The sequence below is a fragment of the Meles meles genome, chromosome 4, assembly GCF_922984935.1.
Source record: "Meles meles chromosome 4, mMelMel3.1 paternal haplotype, whole genome shotgun sequence".
NCBI classification, from domain to species: Eukaryota; Metazoa; Chordata; class Mammalia; order Carnivora; family Mustelidae; genus Meles; species Meles meles.
This window is the reverse complement of record NC_060069.1, coordinates 52,631,936-52,657,308: the sequence shown is the minus strand read 5'-3', so window position 1 is coordinate 52,657,308 and position 25,373 is coordinate 52,631,936. Positions and strand designations below refer to the sequence as shown.

Genomic DNA, 25,373 nt, shown 5'->3' with positions numbered 1-25,373 from the left:
AATTATGTTTAGAAAAACACTAGCGGACATCCTTGTTCTCAGTAAAGACACAGTTCAATTGGGCTTAAAGAAAGGTGTAGGTCATCAGACCCTCATTATCAGGATTTAAGAGAAAATTCTTAATCTCTGGTCTTTCAGTAGAACTCTTTCCCTTCTGTGTCGTCATTTGGTCTTCCTCTGCTCTTAAGTGAGAAATCCGGACTCCCCCAGTAACTCTGCTGGGCTGTAACAGCTCTGTTCTTCAGTCCCTGAGGGGGGTGTCTTTCTGGTGTACCAGCAGCCTGCGTCAGCTACTGAGCCCTGAGAGGATGGGCGGGGTGCCTGTATCTGTTTGATCTGTAGTCAGTAAAATACTGGCTTTATAATGGTGTGCTCCGGAGCCTTACACACTTGGGGGCCAGATTGTTCCAGATAAGAATGCCTTACTTCTGCCTAGTTGGGGGCAGTTGTGGGTAGTTTTTTTTAAGCACCCTACATATCTAGCCAACCAGTAAAACCTGTTTTTCAGGAGGCCAGCTGGGATCAGAAAGTTATGATTTTGGGGGGGGGGGGGAGGTAAGAATCGGGGCATATAAACCAGAATTCCTTGCCCAGGTTCTCCAGAGACCCACCAGAAGCTTGGAATATTTCAAACAGCCAGATGGCGGGAGCACATTTATTAAAAAAAAGAAAGAAAGAAAGAAAAGAAAAAGAAAGAAAAAAAAATCTATACAGGCCAAGGAAATTATCCAGTTTCTTTGTATCATGCTGGAATTTTACCAGCTGATCATGATAACAATGACAATCTCGTGCTGATCAGAATCTCTTATTGGCAGCAGTATCTCTGTTCATTTGATAACAAATAAGAACTCACTCTCTTAATTAAATTTGGCTGATAGCATCTTCTAAAACCTGGCAGGCGTAACAGGAGGAAACAAATACAAGAGGCACTTGGTGTGGAAGAATTTGGGAACCTCTGGCTTTGACTGCATTAAGGGACACTCCTATTGCTTCCCTGTGCTGGGGAAGTGCTGGGATGAGGAGAGATTTGTGTGGATGATGGAAAAATCTATTGCTGGGATTTTTTTTTTTTTTTTAAGGATTGTATTTATTTATTTGAGAGAGAGATATACAGCAAGAGAAGGAACACAAGCAGGGGGAGTGGGAGAGGAAGAAGCAGGCTTCCCACTGATCAGGGAGCCCGATGTGGGGCTCAATCCCAGGACCCTGGGATCATGACCTGAGGCGAAGGCAGACGCTAATGATTGGACCACCCAGGTGCCCCTGCTGCTGAGGATTCTGTTGATGTTCCTAGACCAGTAGAAATAAAAGTTCAGGAAGTCTCTACCAAGAAGCTCTGTTGGGGTAAGGCCAGCTGCACTTGGCTATTTTGCTCACCTTTCATAGTCCACTGCTCTCATCTAGATGCAGGGTATGTGTGTGTGTGTGTGTGTGTGTGTGCGCACGCGTACTTCCTGGAAAATGTAATCCTGGGCTGGGCTGCCGCTTTCAGCCACAGCTCCATCATGGTGGAAAGATCGCAGTTGGGGTGCTGCAGCCAGCCATCCTTGACATGAAAAACAGGAAGAGATGTCATGATGGGATTAAGTGGTAGCCCAGCTGACACAAGTCAAGAAAGGGGAGCCCATCACGGTGAAGGCTTCTGGAAGCCAGGACAAGTGGACTGCTTCTCAGAGGCATTGTGGTTAGCTGAGGTACCCCTCTGGGGCCAGTGGGGAGTCAGGGTCTCTAGGGACAGAAAATTTTGGTTCAGAGGAGGATGAGGTTTGCACACTGAGGAGTTGAGGAGATGGCGATCAGGGCAGAGGAAAGAGGTGTTACCGGAAGGTCCAAGACCAGCCATGGCAGCTGAAAGCAACCAGACTCTTAGGAACCCTTTGAAGGGCCCTGAGTAGAGAGACAGATGTTGGATAGCACAAGCAGTTTGGGGGATTAGAATCATCTAGTTTGACCATTGGTGATGACATCTCGAGCAAATGGCTTAAACTCTTGGAGCTTCCTTTTTGTTTATAAAAGAGTATTCTTAAATGCCCACCCCCTAGGGTGCTGGGAAGGATTTAGTTGGGTAACGTCTCTAAATTGCTAGTACCCAGGAAGGAACTTAGTAGATGGCTCATGGGCCTTTTTTGCCTGTATTTTTGCAATAAGTTTTCGAAAGGTCTTCCTTTTTTTAACCCCCTGCAACCTACTATGTACAGCACTTCAATCTCAGTGCAGCAGCCAGAGGATCTCTTTCAAACTGAAGTCAGCCAAGTCTTCTTCGGAGTGAAAACTAGAATCCTACACCAGTCAAAGGCCCTAGGTGATTTGGTTCCCAAAGCTTCCCAGCCTCACTGTCTGCTACCCTTCTCCTCGCCTGTCATGTTCCTGGGCTCGGTACTGTTCTTAAACAGGTCAGGCCTGTCTCCTGCCTAGGAATTTGCTGTTCTGTCGACCTGGAATTGCCTTCCTTCAGAAATCTGCATGACCCAGTCTTTCTCTCTCTCATCTCATTGAGCAAGGCATTTGCTCAAATGCCTTCTTCTCAGTGAGGCTTTCTGATGATCGAATTTAACACCGATTTCCCCCTCCCCTCCTACCCCTTACTGTCCCTATTCCATCTTCCCTGCTTTAATTTTCCACATGGCAGCTGTCTACTTCCAAAGCGTCACATACATATTTATTTTGTTTTACTCTTTTGCCGTTCCCCTCCCTGGAAGGCAAGTACTGGGGGGTGTGGGATTTCTGGCTGATTTCTGCACGGCCGTATCTCCGGATGGATCACGATAGGCACTAAGCATCAACAGCATGAATAGACCTCTCCCTGAGTATTTGTGCGTGTTGTTCTCATGGACTCTGGGACTGCTGCAAAGTGGAGGGGCTCAGGCCTCTCTTCTCATGTCCCTTACCCTGAAGTCCTCTGGACAACTCAGGACTTAGACCCTCCTACATACAAAAAAACAAAACAAAACAATAAAACTTGGGAGAAGCATTAAACTTGAAACCACTGAAATCTCAACAGGACTCGAAATCTAACACTCCGTTTACAGGAAACACAGGGCAGAGAGGAGTAAATTAAACAATAGGATAAGGAGGTCCTCAGCCAGATTCAGTACTAGGCACTTTCCGTGGGTCAGGTGACTTCGTTTCTCCCACAAATGTATGTCCTAAAAAAGGAAAATAAGGGCGTGGGGAATGACTCGAAATTAAAAGAGAGTTGAGAGTGATTTGTCACCCACACAAAATGTTTAGATCCTCACTTAATGAAGTTAGTGTAAAAAACACTTTGGGGAGAACTGGTAACAATTGGAACGTGGTTTGGGTTTTAATGGCACTATGGTGCTATATTTACACTCCTGAGTTCTCTGGCAGAGCCCAGGGTGTGTGCAGCGTATTATAGAGAATTAAGCTCCCTAGAAAATTATTGGAGGGCCTCTGGTCCCATGTTTCTAAGGGTGGCGCATAGCAAATACCGTCCTGGATGCCAACGAGGGAGGTTCCTTCATGACTTAAGTGGATGTCCTAGGACATTAGGACAGTAGGACATTTCTTGTGGAAGGCCAATGGAGAAGAGCTGCTGGTGGAGATGGATCTGAGGGCGAGCATTGGCTTTAAATGATTCTAGAGGAAGAAGAGGGGGAAGGGAACAGATCAAGTTGGCAAGTTGTTGGTACTCTTTGGAGCTGGGCTCTGAAAACAGGTTCACTGTGTTAGTCCCTATATCTATTTGTCTGTGTAAAAACTTCTGTCATGGAAATGTTATTCTTTTTTAAATATTATGAGGAGGTGAAACAGTCCCACTTCCTGAGGAGGAGGGAGGCCCATTTGCTTTCTGCAGTCTCTGTTTGGTGTGGGTTAAAGGAAAAGGGGTGGGCCTTTGCTTGGGAGGGGCGCAGTGCTTATTTAAACCTCTTTATAGGCCATTCTGCTCCTTTCTTGGCTCGACTCTGACTGGCTGAGTGGAGGGCACTGTGGTTCACAGTGTGGTAAGATGGGGCAAGAAGCCGGCTGGGGTTGGGGCTGTGAGCACTGGTGTGGTACGGGGCAGTGGGCAGCATCCAGAGAGGAGCCGATGGGGTGTGAAGTGTCTCCTTTCAGCCAGGTACCTGTCAAATGGGAAGGCAACTATTTCTACAAATAAACAACTGTCGAAGGCACGCAGTTGAAGACAGGAGCAAATGGCCCATGATTTCCCTTTGCTGGGGCTCTGTTCATCCTGAGTTCAAGCTCTCCTTCCCCATGGGGAGTGGCTGGCTCTGGTCAGAAACCACAGAGTGTCTGTGGTGGGGACCCAGTACCCCCCACCAAATTCTGTTCTCATGCTTTTCGAAAACCTCAGGGAAATGTACTCAGGCCTGCCTTCCCCATCAGTGCCTGCCTGGCTGGGAAAAGATGTAATCTCTGTTAAGAGACACTTTTTATGTAGCCCGGGTCTGAAACAGTTGGGGCAGGCAGGAATGAAAGCCCCTTTATCTTTAGGGCTTTGAATTGGGCAGGATGTCCCTCCCCCCACCATTAGCTGTGGGGCTAGGCTTGCCCTCAGGTAAACACCAGCAAACAAAGCTACCCAGACACCCTGTGAAATCTCTCCTGGTTTCCTTTTGCCCTCTCTGTAGATTGGTTAACTACAAGTTGGTTTCCTGTTGCTTAACATGTTTCTGACAGGCAACGTTGTGGCTTGTCAGATATAACTATTAATTTTTTAAAAAATTTTATTTATTTATTTGACAGAGATCACAAGTAGGCAGAGAGGCAGGCAGAGAGAGAGGAGGAAGCAGGCTCCCCACTGAGCAGAGAGCCCGATGCGGGACTCGATCCCAGGACCCTGGGATCATGACCTGAGCCGAAGGCAGAAGCTTTAACCCACTGAGCCACCCAGGTGCCCCTAACTATTAATTTTTTGACCTGCACTGGCACCCAATGATAGAACTCGGGCTAGGGTCTTGGGAGTGAGTCAGCAGCCTCAACCTTTGGGGACTCTCTGGGGACTGTGGAAGCGACTATTAGCACACCTGGCCTCAGCACTTGTGGCTTCAGGAATTAAAGGAGCTTCACTGAATTACAGGAGCTTTACCACACGGAAAGCACTCAGTGCACGGTAAAAGCTCGATAATTACTAGCTGCAACAAATGATAAAGTGTATCATTAAATTGTCACCACAACCCTGCAGGGGCAAATTTTAAAGTATTATTATCTATTCTTTACAGATGAAGACACCAGGCTTATAGAAGTTCACGAACTGGGCTATCCTCCTTTACTGGACAGATAGAAAAGCCAGGATTTGAATCTGGGCTTTTGAGATGACAGAGCATGAGCTCTTTCTCCAAAGCCAGGGCTTCTCAAACTATCCATGAAGAATCATGACCCCCACCCCACCCGCAACCTGTCACACATCAGTAGTTTCTAAAAGACAATGAAAAGGATTTATCGGACTAGTGAAATGAAGGACATAGAAAATACAAGCCTTGTTTTTTGTGGGTTTTTTTTTTTTTTTGAAGATTTTTGTTTATTTATTTGACAGAGAGAGAGAGATCACAAGTAGGCCGAGAGACAGGCAGAGAGAGAGGGGGAAGCAGGCTCCCTGCTGAGCAGAGAGTCTGATGCGGGCTTGATCCCAGGACCTTGGGATCATGACCTGAGCTGAAGGCAGAGGCTTTAACCCACTGAGCCACCTAGGTGCTGCTGTTGTTGTTTTTAAATTCTTAAGAAGTTCCTTTGTTTAGAAAGTCACTGACTGAACCTGGTTTCTTAGCTACCTGGTGGAGAAAAACCAGGAGAGAGAGTGTAGGTTCTGGAAGCCAGGAGGAGAAAATGACTAACTTGGTAAAACACAGCTGATGAGCTGAACAAGGTGAAGACCGAGCCCTGACCATTTACTTAGCAACACGGGAGTCAGGAAGGTCTTTGGTAACGTAGACGAGAGCAGTTTCCCAGAGATGGCAAGGCTTGCTGGGGTGCATTCAAGTGCCAGTGGCAAGGTAGACATTGGAAACACTGACCTCTCCAAGTTCTTTCAAGGAGGTTTACTGCAAAGGAAAGGAGGCAGGATCTGGGAAGTGAGATGAGGTCAAGAAGCTACCCAGGAGGGACAGGGAAATGAAGATTATTTGGAACTTGTGCCGTGGTTAAATCTGTGACTCTTATAAAGTCTTATATCTTTTTTCAATGAATTCTTTCAGTAAAACAGAAAAATTGTCTCCTATACCTTCTTTTAAACCTCTTTCAAACTCTCCCACTCCCAAATGATATTGTCTGAAAAGAGTCTGCAGCTCATTCTTATTCCTTACATAGCTTAATTTGAGCACATTTTTTTCATATGACATTGCATTTTTTTCATATTTGCTTCATCTATATTCTGGCTGAAGTGTTCTAAAGTAGATTTCATCTCTAACTACTTTACCTGCATGGGACTTCTTTAAAAAATCAACATAACTATATTATGTAATCAAAATAAGACTGATTATTATACCTAACAAAATTAACAATGATTTCTTATTATCATATAATGCCAAATCTATATGCAAATATCCCCATTTGCTCCCAGTGGTGTTTTGTTCAAATTGATTCAGGCGAAGTCTGCACATTGCGTATGATATTTTTGTCTTTGAAGCCATTTGTTTCTCCTGTCCATCGACCTGGTAAGGAACCTGGTTCAGTTGTTCTGTAGAATGCCTTGCTTTCTGGATTTGTCTGATAACGTCTCTGTGCTGTCATATAACTTATTCTTTTTTTTTTTTTTTTTAAGATTTTATTTATTTATTTGACAGACAGAGATCACAAGTAGGCAGAGAGGCAGGCAGAGAGAGAGGAAGAAGCAGACTCCCTGCTGAGCAGAGAGCCTGATGTGGGGCTCGATCTCAGGACAGCTGAAGGCAGAGACTTTAACCCACTGAGCCATCCAGATGCCCCAGCTTATTCTTCTTTTACCTGTATTTTCTAAAAACTGAGATTACATATAAAGGCTTGATTATATACAATTAAGCATTTCAGGTGAGAATTTTTCTGAGGCACATACTGCTTAGGTGTCCTGCTCTTAATGATGCTAAGACTGATCAGGGTCAGGTGGTGGCTGCCTTAATCAAGAGAGGGGTGTGTGAGAGTGTGTGTGTGTGTGTGTGTATGTGTGTGTGTGTGTGTGTTTAAGATAGGAGAAGCAGTCTGTGTGCTGATAAGCATGGTCTTTGAGAGATCTACATATGATGCAGAAGCAAAAGGGGAGATTTTGTAGAAGAATTTCCATAAGTAGATAAGACTATACAGGATCTAGTGGAACAAATGTTGATTATTCCAAGTATTGGGTGCAGCCAATTCATCTGTAGCGACAAGAGGTCATTTGGGCGTAAATTCAAGTAAGATGAGTAACTGTGGTACAAAGGTGCATTGTGTGTGTGGAAATTCTGTTCTGGTCGCTTCCTTTTTCTCTATGAATAAGTAGCAGTTCATTAAGGGTGAGGGAAGATAAGGGGACTTTTCATGGGGAGGAAGTCAGTGGTCCTCTAGGAGACAGCAGGTGAATGGACCAGAAAAGTAATATGTGATTGCCGGGAAGTGTGAAGGAGCTGCTTGCACTTAGTGATCGTGAACTTGAAGGGAAATCTGTAAGTATTATTTTGTGGTTTTCTTTAGCCATGGAGCTGCACCCCTGCAGGTGTGGAGGAAGACAGAGACTTGGATTTGACCAGGATTGAGGTTTATCCAACATTGGGTGATGAGAGAGGCCAAATGAATGACAGACCATGGAGTTGAAGCTGGGTAGGAAGGGAAGTGAGGACATGAAGGAAGTGGGAGACGGTGAGAAGGTGGTAGGAGCAACCACAGGAAGATCGTTGGAGGTCGGTACTAGCTGGACTAAGCTACAAAGATAGGAGTGGTGATTGGGGGTGATGGTGCCTGAAATCAAGACTGTGGAGTATTTTTTGAAAGTGGTAAGATCAGAGATATGATCTTGGGGGTGAGTGGCTAAAGTCACCATCTTTGGAGTAGAAGAGATCAAAGGACTGAGAGACCAGGGAGCTAGAATGATTCCCAAGGTAGCTGTTGATATCCCCAAGAGGCAGGGCAGAAAAATAGTGTGAGGAGGATGAGAGTGAACCAGCTGTGAAGATATTCAAGGGAGGAAGAAGAGTGTCCTGGTGGAGGGGAAATGACTTCACCAAGGTGGGGAGCGGGTGCCGTGCTCTGCACTGGGTTGTGTGAGAATGAAATGTGTTGGTGTATGTGAGGTTCTCGGCACTGAGCACAGGCTCGGCGTGTCTCAGTGCTTAACCCATTGGATTTATTTTTACGGGGGTGGAGGTGGTGGGGGTGATTTTTCTTCATTTTAAGACCTTCGAAGACCTTAAGACCTTTGAAGAGGCAGAGCTGTTCACTTAGCTCTATGTGGCCCTGCCAGATGGTAAATTCCCTATCACTTAGCAGATCCCGTAGATCAAATGAACATCTGCAGCACAGTGCTGGCAAGGGGCTTCGAGCAAGTGGAGGTGATGGGTGGGTGAGTGAGTCTGCATCTAGCGGCTGAAGGACGTGGGGGATGGGAAAGCGTGGTATCAGAGCCAGCTTCATTCTTTGGTTCAGACGCGACCAAGTGCGTCCCACTTCTGGCTCAGAACTGGCTAGGTGTGGAGCGGGCAGAAACAAAGCTTAAAGGAACCCTCAGTCTGGGTGGGCTATCCCATCTGCAAATGGAGAAATGTCACATAGGTTCCTCAGAGCCAGGACAGGTACAGTGGAGTCGTGTCGATCTCTGTGGGGTTAAGAGAGTTTTCAGAGTCCAGGAGCACTTGAGCTGGTGCACTTGGGGGCGGTGAGGGGCCTGAGCAGGTATGAGCCCATACGAACAGGGTAGGGCATGGTCCATTCGTCAGAAGGAACCCACCTTTCAGGGTGCAAAGGACAGAAGAGCACAGGGCACTTGGAGTGCCATCATTAAGTGTGAGAAAATCACTCCTCTTCCCTATTTCAGTTTCCCTCTTTGTAATTTGAGATGGTAGTGACACACATAGGGTAGGGCATGGTGAGAAGTCAGTGAAATTATGCATATAATCTTTGTCACCATCCCTGCTGGGATCCCTTTGGGTGTATTACCTTACTAGATTATTTAAACTCTCCCAGGAGATGGGCTCTTTTATTATTATTCCCATTTTATAGATAAAGAAGCTGAGTCTTAGAGGGTTGAATAGCTTGCTGGAGGTCATGTAACTAGTGAGGGATGGTTTGTACTCTTGCCCCATCTGTCTCATCCCAGAGCTCTGACCCTCAACCCCGAAGCTCATCAGTGCTGAGCACATAGCTAGTTCTGAATAAATGTTCTGTTACGGTCATGATTGCTAAATAAAGCTTCTTACCGGGAAGACCGAGAACTCTGACAATTTCTGCAGCTGGGCGAAGTTCACCAGGGCGGCAGTCTCCTGATCAGCAGTGACTCTGGAAGATTCTCATCACCTACGATAGATGTACATCAACAATTGTGCTGCTTGATTTCAGCTCGTTGTTTTTAGAAATCAAGGGCAGGGAGTGGTTGTTATCTCCTAGGAGGACAAGTTGTTGTGAGCAGATGATAGGGGGAGGAAGACTCGTGTTAGCTGCCCTCCTCAGCTGTTCCTGCACTGAACTCAAACCAAGGTCGCACCCCAGCAGCTTGCTTACTGGGGGGCATGGCAGCACACCAGCGTAGGCAAGCGGCGACCCCTCAAGGACAGTGGGCTGCCCATGGTGTTCCTCATGAGGGTGACAAGAAAGAGCCTTTTCCCTCAGTGATGCTTGAGAGAAGCACAGACCTCTTAAGAACTGGCGGTCCTTCATTCACTCAACAAATAATTTGCTGAGTATTTACCACGTGCTGTACCCTCGTCTAGGCACTGATGATAGTAGTGAAGAAGGCTGACAAGGTTTCTGCCGAAGGGGTTTCCATTTTTACTAGAGGCGGCAGATGGCAATCGAATAATAATATGAATGCATGCATAATTACAAACGCGTGCCACAAAGGCAACATACATGCCATGAAAAGGAGTGGGGCCTCAGAGAGGCTTTAGGACTCTCCCAGGAGTCACGGGAAGGAGCTAGTTGTGGCCACTGTGGCTTCCTCTCAGCTCAGTTAATGCTGCATCTCCTAGGACGGGAATGGAGTTGATGAACAAGGTATTTTCAATACTGTCCCTGAGAGTTTTGCCTTAATTACTCTGCTAACATAATAAGCATAATAAAGGAAGTCAAACGGAGAGATGAGAATTTTTCTCATCTCTCCGTTTGACTTCCTTTATTATGCTTGCTCCTCAACTGTTTTGGGGTCTCAATCATGTGCCTGTTTTCTAGATATTTCTTCACAATGATGCACAGATAACGTTCTCTTTTACTTTTTTCATTTTTAGTATTTGAAGAATTCTCCCCCATTGCTATATAAATTCACACACAATTTTTTATATATATTATCTGTTATTACGTATTACCTTATATATTTTAAATTAATTAATATTGTTATATGGATGTGTATATATATTCTTTCTAGCAGATACGGGTACCCTAGGTTAACTGTTTCCCTTTTGCCAAAAGCTTAGTTGTTAACCTTAGATTTTCACCATTACAAATCACTTTCAAATTGAAAATGATTTTTCTTCTTGCCTGTACATATTGCTTTATAAAACGCATTCTTTATCCCATTGTTCCTCTTCCAAACCTCACCACAGCTGTGAAAGGTAGGGAGTCATTTCTGTGCAGGGAAACCAAAATATGTTATCTTTTTCTCCTTTCAATTATTTATTGTCTTATTTCCTGCAAGTCAGAAGCTCTTAATTCTATGACTTGGTTACTTTCTAAAAAGGTTAAGTTAATTTCTACTGCTCCCTCAAAATATACCAATTCTATTACAACCAGTTCAGTAATGAGTATTATCATTTTTGAAAACTGCTGTCTAATGGAAATTCTATAAACTGGCATCTTAGCATGCCAGTTGTCCCTTTTGGGTTTCTCTCAAGATTCATCATAATTTATATGCTTGTTAATTATGTTTTCTATTTTGTGATTTGTCCATTCATGTGGAGTGCCTGTTTATTTTGAGATGCATTGACTCTCTTTACCCTTTGCACAGCTGGACTCTTTTTTTTCCTTTTAATTACAGCATTTTCTTGGAGACAAGTGGGAGTTTTCATGCAAGTGAATTTATCAAAGTTTTCTTTTATTATTTTTCTGCATTCCGTCAGAAGAAAGAGCTGACAAATATAGAATTCTGTTTTTAGCTTTCTAAAATTATATTTTTATATTTTTTACATATTATATATTTTTATAAAAATTTATATAATTTTAATTATATAAAAATAAATTTCATTTAATTTTGTATATTATATATTTTTATAATATTTTTTCCAACACTAAGAGTAATTCATATAAATTTAGAAATTTTGGAGTATACAAAATGTAAAACATGAAAACATTCCATGGTTGCCTTATTTTGTTTTGTTTCTAGTCCTTTCTCTTTTTCACATGTACATTAAAGACAATTTTTATGATTTGATTAGAATATTATATACAATTTTGCAACCTATTTTTTCTAGGTAGCGTTATACTGATTGAAATTTCACATATCATGAAGTGTTCTTTGATAATAAATCATGGTCTAGAGGGTATTTAGGGATGAATCTTCTCTCCCCAAATTACTATTTATGTAACCAGTGACTGAACAATCCTTTCTTCCTAGATTGGCCTGTGGTACCTGCTTTATCCTTCTAGCATGTTCTTATCTAGTATCAATCTAATTCTGTGCCTTCTCTGCTATTCACAATCCTGAGCACAGCACCTATAATGGGCTCTTGTCTCTGTGTTTCTTTTTCTGAGCTCTCCAGACTTTCTGGATTGCGCTGTAGTGGAGGCTAGGGGACTAGGAGAGGGGCCTATCCGGATGCCTTGTTAACCTTTAACACTGCCTCTTCTGGAAACGAGCTCTTATTTCTTCTTTGTTTTTTTGTTTGTTTGTTTGTTTGTTTTTTTAAAGATTTTATTTATTTATTTGACAGACAGAGATCACAAGTAGGCAGAGAGGCAGGCAGAGAGAGAGAGAGAGAGGAGGAAGCAGGCTCCCCACTGCGCAGAGAGCCCGATGTGGGGCTGGATCCCAAGACCCTGAGATCATGACCTGAGCCGAAGGCAGAGGCTTAACCCACTGAGCCACCCAGGCGCCCCTGTTTGTTTGTTTGTTTTTGTTTTGATTTTTTCTTTTTTGGCCTTTGCAGATGTTCTTTGATCAGCCGGAGCAAAATGAGCCTTGGCCTCCAGACCCAATAAAGCAAAGATTCCTCCCATGGAGAATAGCAGTGGTTCCTAAGGACCTGAAGGGCCTGCAGCCCCAGGGGGATTAGCCAAAAGCAGGTAAGGGACACATGGAAGCATGCACTATGGGGGCAGCAAAAGGATCCATTCTTTTTTTTTTTTAGCACAATTTTTTTTATTTAATTTCTTCTCAGTGTAACAGAATTCATTGTTTATGTGCCACACCCAGTGCTCCATGCAATACGTGCCTTCTCTATTACCCACCACCTGGTTCCCTCAACCTCCCACCCCCCAGCCCTTCAAAACCTCAGATTGTTTTTCAGAGTCCACAGTCTCTCATGGTTCATCTCCCCTTCCAATTTCCCTCAACTCCCTTCTCCTCTCCATCTCCCCATGTCCTCTGTGTTATTTCTTATGCTCCACAAATAAGTGAAACCATATGATACTTGACTCTCTCTGCTTGACTAATTTCACTCAGCATAATCTCTTCCAGTCCCGTCCATGTTGATACAAAAGGGTCCATTCTTAATTAAAAAATGGGGTAATGGAGTGTGCCGGCCACAAGTCACAGAGTCTTAAGGTCTGACTCCAGCTTTTCTCTTTTCTTCATGTATTTATTTAGTCCTGATTCAGGGAGGGCTGGGGACAGGTGGTTTGCCCATGTCCATAAACCGTAAGTGTGAGATTTGAAGTTATTCTGTGATTCAATCCACCCTTTTTGAACACCTCCTTTGTGCCAAGCCCTGCCTTTGGTACTGGGCATGTAGTGATGAGTAAACCAGGGCAGGAACCTTACTTTGAGATTTTTCTGTCTGTGGCTTCAGGGTTGGTTTGTTCTTTATAGGTGATAATGTGGGTTGTTACTGGATTCTTCTAGAAGCCCGGTGGGGGTAGTAAGGATTTATTGATATAGTCACATCTGTTCAGTAATGCTTTATTGAGTACCTGTCAATTTCAGGGACTCTGCTGGACACTGGGGTTTCAAGCATGAGCCAGGAGGAGTTCCCCTCTAGCAGGGGGTCAGCAGGAAAAGCTATCATTGCTAAACACTAGAAATGAATCGGGGAGAGGGTGGCACCTGGGTGGCTCAGTCCTTAAGTGTCTACCTTCGGCTCAGGTCATGATCCCAGGGTCCTGGGATCGAGCCCCACATTGGGCCCCCACTCTGCAGGAAGCCTGTTTCTCCTTCTCCCACTCCCGCTGCACAGTGGGAGGTTGGAAGCAGAAAGGTAACCCTGTTTGCCAGGCAAGTGGACAAGCAGCGCAAAAGCCCAGACGTTAAGACATCTGGAAAACCCAAAGCTTGATGAGTTTGCTCATAGACACAGAGCTTGACGTTGTTCTGCTCACAGACACAGAGCCAGCCAGTGGGTGCACTTGGAGCCTCAACAGAGGGTGTGTCAGGACACCTGGGGAGCTCCAAGGTAAGCTTTCAGATGAGTGTCCTGAAGCCAGGACCCTGAAGGCTAAGGCCTCTTAAAAGTGGCAGAACTCTTGTGTCTGGCTCTTTGGAGGAGCTCTTCTTCTCTGGGACCCTCAGTCTTGGACTATAGGTGCTGGCAGGAAGGTGACCACCATCCCCTTCGAGCCTTAGCTCCTAGACGGTGAATGAGGTCCCGCCTCCCTACCTCCTGTCTCATTTCACTCCTACACAGAAAAGTTAAGTCCCGACTTTCAGCTGCACTGCTTCCCAATCACTCGTGCAACTTTTGAGATCAAATAAATAAACGATAAATTGATGCGTCTAAAACCCCAGTTTTTCCAACCATAAATGGAGCCAATACAATTTGCTGTGCTTACGTGACAGGGTTTTTTCTGGCTCTTGTAAGCCCAATAACCTCGAACAGGCTGCCTGAGGGGAAAACAGTGCCCGTGGGGGAGGGCTGCAGCATGCCCAAGGCCAAGGGGCTTTTTCTGGGATTGTCTGGCCATTTGACTTGCCCCCATACAGCCCTTGATGTCTGAGTCCTGTTTGGTCAACAGTGACTTTTCACTGTCTTTTTAATACAGAGGCCTATCTTTCAGTGCAAAAACCGTGAACTTTTGGAGTGAGACAGACCTGGGTTGGAATCCCGGTTCTGGCACTACCTGTTCATTTTGGAGAAGACGTGTAACTCTGCTAAGCCTCAGTGTTTTCATTTTCTCCAGTGGGTCTGTGGATATCGATGCCATAGGGGCACAGTGAATATTAAATTAGACATTGCAGCTTAAGTGCCTGCCCCGTTGTAGACACTGCTTCAATGCTCCATTCCCTTCTTGAGTTCTTTAGCTCTCATAGCCATGGGATCAGCTGTGCAGAGTGAGGAAATGGAGTTCCTTAGTTTTCTGATCTGCCACAAGCCCTCTCCCCATCTCATGACCACACGTTTGAATTTTTCTCCTTCTGGGTACATTCTGTCACTTGCACAGCTCAAGGCAAGCACCCGTTATCCCCAGAGCCACCCATTCCTGAAATCTGGGGTGGTGGGAAGCATGGTTTGCTCAGTACTGCCCATGGATTCCGGGAATGGTTTTGATGTCACTTACATTAAAGAGTCTTAGATGAGGACGTGAGCTCGGGTTGATGAGTCATGGCCTGTGTTCCATTCTGCCATCCATCTCTCCCTGTCCCGCACGGCCTCCTCATGGCCCCCAGCCAAGGGACTGCCCTCTGGTCTCTGTTTAGAACACTTCCTGTGCCTTTGCAATGACCTGGTTCAAATACCATTTCTGCTTCTCCTCCCAGCACTCTGTGAGCACATGAGAGATGATTCTATAGAAAACCTAGGTAGAGACAGGATTGTGACTTGTCCAAAGTCACCAAGAATGGGGGGTAGGGGGGCCAGGTTTTGTGAATACCTAGTCCAGTACTCCTACCCCTTGTCCCAGATATCCTTAGCCCTGGGCTCCATAGGAAGGAACTGTGGATCCCTAGTGGGTTCGCAAAACCCCAGGGGTGACTGCTTAGACTCATTACGGTAAATAAACCCAGTTATTTAGGAAAGAATTTAATGTTTTCCAAAAGGTACAGACATTGTTTGAGTTCAAAGTACGGAACTTCCATTCAATTACACAATAAATTCTGGGAAAACAAAGTAGGGCCATACCCAGATATAAAGGGGACTGTGAGGCTCTATTTTTGTAATAAAATCCATTTGCCAGAACTTTCAGCCGTTCTGTGCATGTTTATGTTGAAAAGGACATGTATTATGGAATCAAGTGTGCTTGGATTTGAACTTCAGTGCTGCCGTTTACTTAGTTTTGTGATGCTAGGCACTTCTCTGAACCTCTCAGAGCCTCGGGCTGCTCATCTGTAGACATGGAGACTGTAACACCTTCCTGGCCAGTGACGGTCAGGCCTCGCTGCACAGCTCAGGGGCTGCCCTTCCTACCAGACTGCCATGTTCATGGTGCTGGCTGGAGCTCTACATGACGAGGGCCCTGGTCTACGGTGAAATTAGGTGAAGTAACATCTTAATGCTTGATGCCTCTTTGCTTTGATCTCCTTAATTGGTGTCTGCCATCTTACCAAAATTTCCTCTCCTTTACCACGAGCCGAGGCAGCATCCTGCCACTTGCTGGTATTTTTGGAATTTGCGTTCTGTGAAGCCAGGTGTTGTACTGTAAGCTAACTACTGGTCTTCTTCTCAAAGCAGGAGTCCAACCCTGCAGCTTCTTAGAGAGATGTGTCATGGGTCTGTGGTGCTGTCTGTGGACAGAGGTCTGGCAATTTTATTTTATTTCTTTATTTTTTTAAGATTTCATTTATTTATTTGACAGACAGAGATCACAAGTAGGCAGAGAGGCAGGCAGAGAGAGATGGGGGGGGGGGAGCAGGCTCCCCACAGAGCAGAGAGCCCGATGCGGGACTCAGTCTCAGGACCCTGGGATCATGACCCGAGCCAAAGGCAGAGGCTTTAACCCACTGAGCCACCCGGGTGCCCCAAGTCTGGCAATTTTAAAAGGATGCTGGGCACTTTAGGATTTTAGGGAGTTGGATTCTTGTGAGGTAGACCAGCCATCCTGCTCTTCTGTTTTTCTCCTAGTCTTTCAAGCATGCATGCCGTCGTTGAACAGACAGCATAAGGCCCCAGGAGCCTGTGTAAGCTGTAGTTCCCGACCTCACCGAGCTCAGGGTGCAGTCAGGGAGCTAGACCAAGCAACACAAAACTAAGAGTAAAAAGGAATAGCAGGAGAATACAGAAAGTGTTCATGGCTCGGAGAGGAAAAGGGGAATGTCTGAGGACTGCTGTCTACATTCAAAACCCAAACTGAGGTCTGATGTTTACTTCAGGTTGTTACAGGCTGCCGGCATGGTGGGAGGGAAAGCAAAGGCTGGACATGAGTCTCCTCACTCTGAATCCATTACGCAGCTCATCACCCCACCTCTTGCCAGGCACTACTTGTAGATTTTGTTCATATCGGTTTTGTTTTTTGTTTTGTTGTTGTTGTTGTTTTGTTTTTGGGTTTGTTTTTGTTTTGTTTTGCCTCATCTTACCTTTTCTAGGCTTGTTTTCTGCTCAGAACAGAGTGGCTGCCCTGAACACATCTTTCATCATGATTCACACCAACCTGAAGAAAAAGTTCAGTTGCTGCGTGCTCGCCTTTCTCCTGTTTGCAATCATCTGTGTGTGGAAGGAGAGGAAGAAAGGGAGTTACTATGATTCCTTTAAACTGCAAACCAAGGAATTCCAGCTGTTGAAAGGTCTGGAGAAACAGGCTGTAACTTCAAGCAGCACCCAGAACCCCCCCAGGATCAACCAGGCCCTCAGCAGTCCCCGGGGCCCCGCCAAGCCCAAGCCTGAGGCCTCCTTCCAGGTGTGGAACAAGGACAGCTCTTCCAAAAACCTCATCCCCCGGCTGCAGAAGATCTGGAGGAATTATCTGAATATGAACAAGTACAAAGTGTCCTATAAGGGACCAGGGCCAGGTGTCAAGTTCAGCGCAGAGGCCCTGCACTGCCACCTCCGGGACCATGTGAACGTCTCCATGGTAGAGTCCACAGATTTTCCCTTCAACACCTCTGAATGGGAGGGTTTCCTGCCCAAAGAGAACATCAGGACCAAGGCTGGGCCATGGGGCAGGTGTGCTGTGGTCTCATCAGCCGGTTCTCTGAAGTCCTCCCAGCTGGGCCGAGAAATAGGTGGGTTCTGCAGTGTTAGGGCTGCTCCGGGGGCGGGGGTTGGGGGGGCTGGGTATTTGGTCAGGGCTGGGGAGGAGCACACTGGCCCACCGCAGTGGTCTACAGCCTTCTCGTGGGCCTCAGAAGTACCCGGTGGGCAGCCAAAATGGTGGGGATCCATCCAGGCTCTTGGTATCTTTATCAGTGAGAACAGCTTTGTTTTTCTCTGTTTTAAATAGTGCTGTTCTGCAGAAGATACTGTTGGGAAAATGTGTTCTGCCTCTATCCGTACACACCACACTGTAACTGACTTTTAAAAATTACAGAAGCACTGACTTCTCCTGTCTCTTCAGGTTCTGAAACTGTAATTTCACGGCTAGTTGAGGACTAATTGTCTTTCTTGGCTTCAACTACCCGAGTACTTTTCAGCCTTTCTGTTTGAGGATCATTAATTAGAGTAGGAATTCTTAACTTTGGGACTGTGGACCAACTTTAGGGAGTCCAAAAATCCCTAAAGCTATGTGCCAAATACCTGTGAATTAGGTGTGCATAAATGTGTGTGTGTGTGTGTGTGTATGTGTATGGTAAGTCAGTCTGTACATTTTCCCAGAGAAAAAGTCCATAGCTTCCAGTCAATTATTCTTAGAGGTGTCTGTGACCCAAAAAAGGCTACAAGTCACTGTTCAGAATATAACAACTTGCTTTTTTAAAAAAAAATTCTTCACAGTTAATAAAGATAGAAAGTCTGTCCATGTTTGTAAATATGTGTACCACACAAAGCAATGGATTTGCTTAAGGCGCCCTAGTTCCCTTATTTTGAGAGAATGTGTTTTCCATTATTGTGAAATCAATCAGGCTAAAGGAAGCAAAGCACAGGAAGCCTCGCTCTTCTCGCAGGCTCTGGAAGGTACTGGAGCAGGTGAGGTCATATGTCTCCTGTTTTATTCCCTTCCTGTGACTGCCAGGAAAAATGGTCTGAAACCAAGCTCAGGCTCTCAAAGGAAGAAAAGTAGAACCAAATTGGATTCTCTGGAGCAGGAGGAAGTGGTGAGATCACATTTTATGCCTCCCCAAATAGGCAGCGCTCACTAATCCAGACTGCCAAGATAACCCGCCCCGCCCCGACTTTTGCTTTTGCCTTTTTGGTTTCTTTTGCGCTTCGTTTTCTAGAAGCGCAATGTGATTGGCTTTTGTTCATCTGTAATGGAACTAAGTTCCCTTCTTCCTCCTGATGTTGCTCTATAATCGTCATGTTTCGAGTATCCCCGGTGCTACTGGATCCTCTTCTTCGTGTTAACTCGTCCCCGACGGCCTGGCCGGAATGGGTTAAGGTTTCAGACAGCCCAGTACTTCTATGAACTGGAGCTACACTCTTGACGCACTGCGTGGAAGTTTGGAGTGATTTACATGCAGAGTAAAACAATCTTCTTCTGTAGACTACAGTTATAATTGCAAGGATGTACTTCTCTGGAAAGACTTTGCTCTTGAGACGAACAAACATTGCACGTTGGCCTTCCAGTTGTTCTGCCCTCCAACAGGGCATTCCCCTGGGCATTTAGTCTAACAAACGTTTTATCGTTCATTCTTTTATTCATTCATGGAGCTTTCAACCACACAGAGCCAGAGCTTAGAATACAAAGGGGGAAGAGACAGGGAAGGCCCTTTGCTGAAGGCCTGGGAGTACAGGCAGCGTGCCAGGCCTGTGGTCTTTCCCCTCTACCTGCAATTTGTCCCGTTTCTTGTGAACTATTGAGTGTATTGGATGGTTTCAAATTGTTTGCTCTTACAAATTGTACTGCTAACAGGGTTTTTGTGCAGATGACTTAAATGCCTCACGGGAGCTATCCACAGCTGTGGGGCTAGAAGACCAAAGGCAGATAAGTTTTGTGGCTCTTTTTGTCCACGGCAGAATTGTTTACGAGAGGGATCGTAATGATGGAGTGTGTCTCCAGCTGTCCCTCAAACCAGCCGCAGGTGGGCACGGCCGTTTTCAATTATTTTTAGTACATGTACCCATAAGATGTCTTAGATTTGTTTGTGTTTTCATTTCAAACAATAGTGTTTTTCTAAAACATAAGCAACAGGAGTCATGCTTACCGTGCACCTGCTGTGCTCCCAGCATGCCTTGCCTTTTAGTCTTCCCAGGAATCCTGTGATGTGGGGACAATTATTGTTCCCGTTGAACCGGTGACCTAAGTGTCGAGGCTCAGAGATTACACAAGGGGTAAATAGCAGACTAGGACTTGAAACCAGGTCCTTTGACTCCAAGGCCCGCACAGTCTTCCCCTCTGCTCTTGTGCCTGTCGTGGTTGTAGCATTATAATAAAATTTTGAGTGTGATGTTAAAACCTGTGATATTCTTGAATACATGCTCTCCTACGGGAAAGGAGAAGCAAGTTCTGAGTTGAGGCAAATGCAAGAAGCAAAGCTGAATGGGAACAAAGGACAGAGTATGTTGGGCTGGGATGTAGGGCCCTGCAAGGTGAAGGGGACTGAGAACTGAGGCCAGAAAGGTAGGCAGGAGTCAGCTCCTACAGAATGTTGCTGGTCACAATCAAGACTTTGGGTTTCATTCTTTTTAAGCCATAGAGTCCTAGAAGGGTTTTGAATGAGCAAGTGTTGGGATTGTGTACGTTTTGGAGAGATTTCTCATTTCTCTGAACCCCATTGCCTATGGGGACTGCTATGTCATTGTTATTAGGGATTATTGCCACTTTTGGGCGAGAAGTGCCAGGCCTGTTTGAGCAGTGATCGTGGTGGTGGAAAGAATGTGTCTGATTTGAGAAGAGACAGGAACTGGTGTCTAATTAGAAATGACCTTGATTGACAGGAAGGAGTCAGGGTTTCTAGCTTGGAAGCAGGCCATCTCGTATCACAGGGGAGCATGCTTTCGAAGGAGGACAGGTGCTGTCTCAGAGGTGCTGAATCTGAATTATTTGTGGGTTTCCCTGAGTAGTAATCTATGCAGTTGGGTGTTTGATTCCCGGGAAGGGTCAGGTCGGGGGAGATGAGATTGAGGAATCATTTGTGCCGAAGTGACAGTTGTAGGTCTGGAGAGAGGACTGAGGGGAAAGCCTAGGTAAAGTGTACGTTTAAGAGACAGGGAAAAGCACAGGAAAGGCAGAGACATTCAGAAGGCCAGCGAGAAGGACCAGGAAGAAGCAGGTGTAGGACATATGATGGAAGGCAAGGGGAGTGGAGTTGGGGCAGGTTTGGGGCAGATGGAGTTCTCGTGCAGAGTGAGGACTGAGAAGAAAGACATGTTGGGTTGTGGAACAATATGATTGTTTGTTTATATCAGGGAACAATATGATTGTTTATATCAGGGGTCTGCAGACATTTCCTGTGAAGGGCCAGACAGCAAATATTTTTGGTTTTGAGGAATATAGTGTCTCTCACAGCTCCTCAGCTCCGCTGTTGTTGTGCAAAAGCAAACTAGGCCGTCATAAATGAATGGGCCTGGCTATGTTCCAATAAAACTTTATTTACAAAAATGGAGAATGGGCCAGATTTGGCCTTCAGGTCATAATTTTCCAGCCCTAATTTCTATTATATCGAGTTTTCCTAACCAGGACCAGAATTTAGCCTTCCAAATATGATTATATGATCATTAAGCTACTTTGAAAATATTAAAAAAAAAAAAAACAAACCTTGGTCTAAATTGTGATAAAATTTCTTTCGTAACAATTTCTAGCTATTTAGAGTTACTACTGTACCCGCAGGCAGAGGATTTTGGTATACTGATGAATTTACTAAGGAGTGGATTCTGTTGAGTAGTCTAGGCATGGAATCATATCCTGTGCCTATAGTAGTGCCTTTATTTCTGCATTTTCTAATTTGTGTCTTTTCTGTCCTCTAATTCTAAGTTCATCAGAAGTGGTGGCCTCCATTTTCTGCAGCCTTCCCCTTGCAAAGGCTCACTTGCTGGGCTCCCAGGACCTCTTGATTTCTCCTGGTGATTTCCTGGGTGTCCACTTGATTTCAGAACCTCTTCAGCCATCAACAGCAAAGGACAGTTTGGCCGACAAGAATGTGCTCCTCTTTCTCTGTGAGGCCAACTTAGTGGCCTCTTTGCAAGTTTCCTTCTTTGTCTGATTTTTTTTTTTTTTTTTTCTTAAAATAAAGTCCAAACTTCACACCTGGCCTCCACAGCCTGTGTGGCCTGGTTCCTGCCAGCTTTTTTAGCGCCGTCTTGTCTTCGTCTTCCCCTCACTCACTTGTCTCCAGCCAAGTCCTTACTGCCTAGGGTGTCCCAACAGTGCTACCTCTTCTGACTGGAATGTTCTTCCCTGGACCCTTCCTGTGCTCGGCCCTCCTTTGGGTTCAGCTCCGAGGCGTGTCCTGAATCATCAGGGTCTGCAAAGGAGAGTCCCTCGGTGTCTTGGTCCCACCACTGGATTTATTTGTGCCATAACATCGGTCACGGTTTGTCATTATCTCAAGGGTAGGTGGTTGTATTTATTGGCTCCTTCCTTGCTGTAGATTGCAAGATCTCTGACAGCAGGCACTTGTCTTTCTTGTTCAGGGCCATTGTCTCCAGCATGTGGAACTATGCCTGATGGGGAGGAGAGGCTTAATCTGTATTTGTTGAGTGAACAAAAGCTTTTTCTTTTCTTATGGTCAATACGGAGGGTTGATGGTCAGACTCCTGTGCTGGGCATTCTCCATTTACCCCTCCAAGCCCAAGCTCCTTTCTCCCTTTTCTGTCGGACTCTGTGCCCTGGGAGATTGAATTTGGTGACTGTGTCATCTGGGCTTCCTGGCCCCCTGGCTTTTATTTGGCACCAGACAATAGATGTGGTGCTCCAAACCTGAGAAGGAGGAGAGTGAAGTCAGTGTCCCCCCAGCTCTCTCCTTGTAGAATACCATCAGCTGCTGCTTTCCCTTGGCTCACAGTTCAGCCCCTTTCAAGCAAACTCTCTGTCTGAGATCAGCTTTCTTTCTCTTTTCCCTAAGGCCGAGAAGTCAGAGGGAAGGAGGAAAGAGAGGATGGGGTATTCTCTTCTTTCTAGCTGGACCTTACTTAGCAGGAGCTGTGTTTCCCTTAGGGCCACCACTCCCCATGGGTGGCCATCTTCAGTTCAGGGCCCCTGCTTTTCTGGCCCTATCAGGTTTGAGGAATAGTGGTGGCCACTTTCGCAGCTGACCTTGCGATATTGGCCATTCCTCGTTGATTCTTGAAATCCTACCTACAACGTTGTAAATAGTCCTTTTATTCAGTGACTTTTATTCTCAGTGACTCCGTCTGACTTTGCCATGTTTTGTCCGGGGATGCTCACATTAATAATTTGCTCACCCGTGAAACGGGGAAGCTGACCCAGTGAAGCTTCTGATACATCTGCATTTCTGGTGTGATTATTGCTGGTCACTTTTGAAGCCAGTGACTGATATGGACTGACGTGTTGCAATCTAAGTTGTGTAAAGATGCACCTTCTGCCCTCTTTGAAGTTCAGGGTACTGGCCCTGTAAGCTGATAAAGCCTGGACTATGCACATCCCATGTGACTTTCAAACCATTTTGATGAAATTTGTCCTAGGATTGAGATAGGGTTGTTTTTATGACTAGATGATATGTCTAGAGTCCCGAGGTTTAAAACATATGTTAGAAATGAAATAAAGAGGGAGGCTTTCATCCCTTAATTCTGTGGGTACTTTTTTCCAAATCATCTTGTATTGAGCCAAATTCCACCCCCCCCCACCACCACCTTCTGCTGTCACCTTTGTGAATGAAGAACCACCCCAGATAAATTTCCCACAGGGAGGGAAATAGAACAACAGAAAATTGGGCTGACCTCCCAAACTTGGGCAAATTTCAGTGGTGAGCCCCAAACTTGCTTGATCAAGTCAGGTTGGGATGAGCTCCTAGGAGGCTGGCTGAAGGTTGAGAGAGAACCTAAAAGTCAACTTAGTTTCTCTCTCCCAGAAGATTGGTCAGTGACACAGAAAGAAACTTCTCCAAGTCTTCCAAACTCTGCTCAAACAACTACAGGGACAGGGAACAAGAGCCAGGGAGTGAATGGATTTTTAAAAAATGTGGTCTGTTTGATCTTGCCTGGATTTAGGACCTTGTTTCTGACAAAAGAGTGTTTCTTTTTCAATAGACAAATGTGGGATTCGGTTTTGATCTGTGAACTCCTTTTCCATCTCTGCCACCACCCAGGCTTGTGACCCTTCCCTGGCCTCAGGTTCCTAATGGCACACTCAGGGCGTTGTCTTGGAAACCACAGTAAATCCCTCTGATTTGCTGAGTGCTGCAAGCTTCTCAGAGGGCTGTGAGGACTTTGCACTTGTGGGTGACACTGAGCTTATGGTAGCGGCATTTTTCTGACAGGGATGGAAGTATGACCTAGTGGTTACACTAAGAAAAATATTTGCGTTGCTCCTTTGGTGACTGGGGTAGTGAGCCCATGTGAGGCAGCACGCCAGCCCAGGTCACCCCTCTGCCGTGCACAGGCTTGCTGGAGTCATGGAAGGGATTTCAGGGGTGCTTGATATGAGCCTCGTTAGCTTCTGCAGTGGCCAGGCAAGCAGGCAGTCATGCCCGGTCTACAAACTGTACCAGATTTCCCCGTACAAATATGGTCCTTTTCCCCTCTGATGGGGATCCTGATGGGATAAAGAGTGGGAAGTATGATTCTCTCGCCCCTCCCCTTCTTCCTGCCCTCTCTCCCTCCAGACCTTCCTCTGTTCCTGCATGTTGCTGGTGCTCATCACCTCTCTTCTGTTTCCTTATGGTTTATAGATGATCATGACGCAGTCCTGAGGTTTAATGGGGCGCCCACAGCCAGTTTCCAACAAGACGTGGGCACGAAAACCACCATTCGCCTGATGAACTCTCAGGTAAAATTTCTTCTGTGCAGATCTGGAGTGAGAGAATGACCACAGTGTGGGCTCTAATGTAGACCTCACCTGCTGGGGGCACATCAGAGCCACTAAGTTAATTAAGTCCCGTGACCTTGCTGAGTCCTGGAGTCCAAGACCCAACCTGGTGATGTGTTCATGAGAAAGCCCCCGTGGCATCAGGTGGCATTAACAGAGTTGTCCAGTGTCCCGAGAAAGGAGAGTTCTGCTGTCCCTGTAGCTGCCAGGTTTTTTCCCGGAAAATTGCACGAGGGACAACATAGCAGAGAATATCAGAGTGAGGGATGCTGGGAAAAGTGAGCGAAGCCATGAATGTGGGTGTGTTTGAGAAGCTGTAAAATAGTATGCAAGTATCATGAGACCTCATCACCAGATGATGCTATGTGACGTGGCACTCGAATTCACGTATTGCCTCGTGAATTCCCCTTGAGAATTAGTTCCTGAAGTACTTCCAGGTAGCATATGCTGAATTCTCAAAACTAATGGGGACTTGAGAAATACTCCTGCCACAAAGTTCTGTTAATAGATTTTCACAAACAAACAAAACAAAACTGGTTGACACATATATCAGAACTAGCGTGAGAGGTCGGCAAACCCATTCACCTCACTCACGACCATCCGTGTTTATTGTTTCCTGCATAAACATGTAAAGCTTGGGTGTTCTTCTGCCAATGTGCAGGCTCTGTACGCCGCCTAGGACTCCATGGGCATGGAGCACATGCTGGGAGTGATTGTAAGTGCCCTTTCAACACTATTCCAGTACACCCTCATTTCTCCCTCCTCGGCCACAAGGCTCTACTTCCGTTTCACTGCCTGCCCCTCAGGACCTCACCAGCTGGGAAGAAGCTGCTTCTTGCATGGCCCAATTTCCATCTGAGGCCCACAGTCCTAGGAACCCTTGTATGAAGGAACTTGGACTGATGAACTTAAACTTCTTTGCAGGTGGCTGCCATCTTGTTTTCTGTTCTTTCTCAACTCCTTGGTGATGATATCATTTTCTGTCACTGTGATATCTGACTGAGTCGACTCTCTATGCTTTCAGTTCCTATTTATTATCCAACCTTACATTTGGGGATTTTATATTACTTTTATTATAAAGTAGAAGAGGGCAGATTAAAAGAAATAGATTGGTTAGCAAGAGACTCTCTGGAGGACGTGGCACCAGAGCCAGACTT

General features: G+C 45.6%; 1 protein-coding gene across 9 annotated transcripts in view; it reads left to right on the top strand.

The window, feature by feature from the left end:
• Positions 1-25,373, top strand: part of ST6GAL1 (ST6 beta-galactoside alpha-2,6-sialyltransferase 1) — a 121,275-nt gene that overhangs the window by 74,608 nt on the left and 21,294 nt on the right. For 4 of the 9 annotated variants that reach the window (XM_046002743.1, XM_046002747.1, XM_046002742.1 and 1 more), the window contains 3 exons: positions 12,201-12,336; positions 16,741-17,359; positions 24,080-24,177. In XM_046002743.1, coding sequence (XP_045858699.1) covers positions 16,774-17,359; positions 24,080-24,177 — 684 coding nt within the window. In that variant the 5' untranslated portion in view covers positions 12,201-12,336; positions 16,741-16,773. Of the gene's footprint in view, positions 1-3,910; positions 3,966-7,502; positions 7,578-12,200; positions 12,337-15,354; positions 15,678-16,723; positions 17,360-24,079; positions 24,178-25,373 lie in introns of those variants that run through there. The other 5 variants (XM_046002749.1, XM_046002750.1, XM_046002744.1 and 2 more) reach the window with 5 other exon arrangements.